Source organism: Gossypium hirsutum, chromosome A05, assembly GCF_007990345.1.
Source record: "Gossypium hirsutum isolate 1008001.06 chromosome A05, Gossypium_hirsutum_v2.1, whole genome shotgun sequence".
NCBI lineage: Eukaryota > Viridiplantae > Streptophyta > Magnoliopsida > Malvales > Malvaceae > Gossypium > Gossypium hirsutum.
Window position 1 is genome coordinate 70,198,112 of NC_053428.1, and position 2,640 is coordinate 70,200,751.

Here is a 2,640-nt window from a genome sequence, read left to right on the forward strand (position 1 = left end):
TGTTGCCAGCCTTGAAAGAGGAGATTGCGGAGCTCAAGGGTGAACTCACAATCTACAAGGCTGCTTTGGGCAATGAAGGGTTGGCTGCTGTCACACCCAAGCCCAGCGTGGATGTTCCCAAGCCAAAGGAGTTTAAGGGAACAAGGTCCTCAAGAGAAGTGGATAATTTCCTGTGGGGAGTCGAGCAATACTTTCGTGCCAAGGGCATTGCTGATGATGCCACTAAGGTAATTACTGCTGCTATGTATCTTACTGACATTGCCTTATTGTAGTGGCGTCGTAGGTCCACCGATGTGAGACGTGGTGGGACAGAAATTAGAACTTGGAAGGAGTTTCAATACGAGTTCAAAGCGCAGTTTTACCCTGAGTATGCCGAGGATGAAGCTCGGGCAAAGTTCCACCGGCTTTCGCAACAAGGCACTGTGAGGTAGTATGTACAGGAGTTTAGCGAACTCATGCTTCAAATTTCTGATATGGGTGAGAAAGAGGCATTCTTTTCCTTCATGGATGGGTTGAAACCATGGGCGAAGCAAGAGTTGCAACGCCGAGGAGTCCAAGAACTTACTAAAGCCATGTCTGTAGCAGAATCGTTGGCAGAATTTGGTGGGAAGAAAGACAGGCCTGAGTCTTTCAAGCCCAAGTCCCAACCAAAGGGAAATAGTGGGGGAGACAAAGAAAGGCCCCCTAGAAATGACAACGGTAAAAAGCCATGAGACAAAAGGAAGAGTGGGCCTATAAGGTGCTTTCATTGTGATGGACCACACATGATTAAGGATTGTTGAAGATGTGGAGGATAACAATCTTGGTTCAATACTAGGGGGTGTTGAAGACAAGAGGAGTCATGGGCTGATGTTTGCGGACATCATGGTAGCTGGCAAAAAGTTGAATGCACTTGTCGACACAGGTGCGTCTGATTTATTTATGTCCGAAGGGGCTGCACATAAACTTGGTCTCAAGATTGAAAATGATCCGGGTCGAATTAAGACGGTGAATTCGGAAAGTGTTCCAATTAAGGGGGTCGCAAATGGAGTAAAACTCCAATTTGGCGATTGGACCGGTACGGCATCCATCAAGGTAATACCACTTGATGACTATGATTTTGTAGTTGGATTGGGCTTTCTTGATCAGGTTAATGCGACAATTTGTCCTTCCAGTAATTTCATGATGATTTTGGATTTGAACCATCAATGTATGGTGAGATTGACAAGAAAGGGGAGCCTCGAAGGGAAAACATTGTCCGCAATCCAATTTGCTAAAGGAGTACGTAGAGATGAAGTCTCCTACTTAGCCACATTGAAGATTGAGGAAACCGGTAAGACCGTGAGTGAGATCCCTAAGGAAGTGGGCCAAGTATTACAATCCTTTCGAGATGTGATGCCTGCAAAGTTGCCAAAGAATTTGCCACCTAAGAGAGAGGTGGATCATAGGATCGAATTGTTGTCCAACATGGTGCCGCCAGCTAGGGCGCCATATCATATGTCCCCACCGGAATTGGAGGAATTACAGAAATAGTTAAAAGAGCTTTTAGATGCGGGATTCATTAGGCCATCTAAATCTCCGTATGGTGCACCAGTGCTATTTCAAAAGAAACATGATGGGTCATTACGGATGTGTATTGATTATCGGGCCCTAAACAAGATCACCGTGAGGAATAGGTACCCTATTCCCCTCATTGCAGTCTTGTTTGATCAGCTTGGTAGTGCGAGATGGTTTACCAAGTTGGACTTGAGATCGGGGTACCATCAAGTTCGGATAGCCGAAGGAGATGAGCCAAAGACAGCTTGTGTGACGCGGTATGGCTCGTATGAGTTTTTGGTGATGCCATTCGGACTCACGAATGCCCCAGCTACATTCTGCACCTTGATGAATAAGGTACTTCAACCTTTCCTTGATCGTTTCGTGGTTGTTTACCTTGATGATATTGTGGTGTACAGTAAAACACTCAATGAACATGTGGAACATTTGAGGGAGGTGTTCCAAACTTTGAGGGAAAATGAGTTGTTCGTCAAAGAGGAGAAATGCACCTTTGCTCAACCAGAGGTGCCATTTCTAGGCCACATTGTTGGAGGTGGCAAGATTCGGATGGATGAAAGCAAGATTCGGGCCATTGCCGAATGGGAGGCTCCAACCAAGGTGACAGAGTTGAGATCTTTCCTTGGGTTGGCAAACTACTATAGACGCTTTATCGAAGGCTATTCTAGAATTACCGTACCCTTGACGGACATGTTAAAAAAGGGTAAGGTATGGGATTGGAACCCACAATGTGAGAGGGCCTTCAATCAATTGAAGTAAGTAATGGCAAGTGAGCCTGTACTTGCATTACCGGATTACTCGAAGCCTTATGAAGTACGAACAGATGCGTCAGATTATGCCATTGGGGGAGTACTGATGCAAGAGGGTCAGCCCATTGCTTTCGAAAGTCGAAAGCTTAATGAGACAGAGTGGAGATATACGGTCCAAGAGAAGGAAATGACCGCTGTGGTGCATTGCTTACGCACATGGAGGCATTACTTACTGGGTTCCAGGTTCGTGGTCCTTACTGATAATGTTGCCAACAGTTATTTTCTAACCCAGAAAAATTTGTCTCCCAAACAGGCTCGTTGGAATTTGATTTCATAATGGAATACAAGCCAGGAAGTG

The 2,640-nt window shown here is 45.5% G+C and overlaps 1 protein-coding gene across 1 annotated transcript; it reads left to right on the plus strand.

Annotated features, from left to right (window-relative positions):
* The first annotated feature begins 1,608 nt into the window (after window positions 1-1,608).
* Window positions 1,609-2,292, plus strand: LOC121228948 (uncharacterized mitochondrial protein AtMg00860-like). Its single transcript, XM_041111990.1, has 2 exons — window positions 1,609-1,793; window positions 1,935-2,292. The coding sequence occupies exons 1-2, from the start codon at window positions 1,609-1,611 to the stop codon at window positions 2,290-2,292; spliced, it is 543 nt and encodes a 180-aa protein (XP_040967924.1).
* The last annotated feature ends 348 nt before the right edge of the window (window positions 2,293-2,640 follow it).

Excerpts from the sequence above, each read along its gene's own strand:
- LOC121228948 (XM_041111990.1), top strand. The coding sequence starts at position 1,609 with ATGTGTATTGATTATCGGGCCCTAAACAAGATCACCGTGAGGAATAGG. Across the intron at positions 1,794-1,934 it reads AAGACAGCTTGTGTGACGCG|TAAAACACTCAATGAACATG; the intron begins GTATGGCTCGTA and ends TGTGGTGTACAG.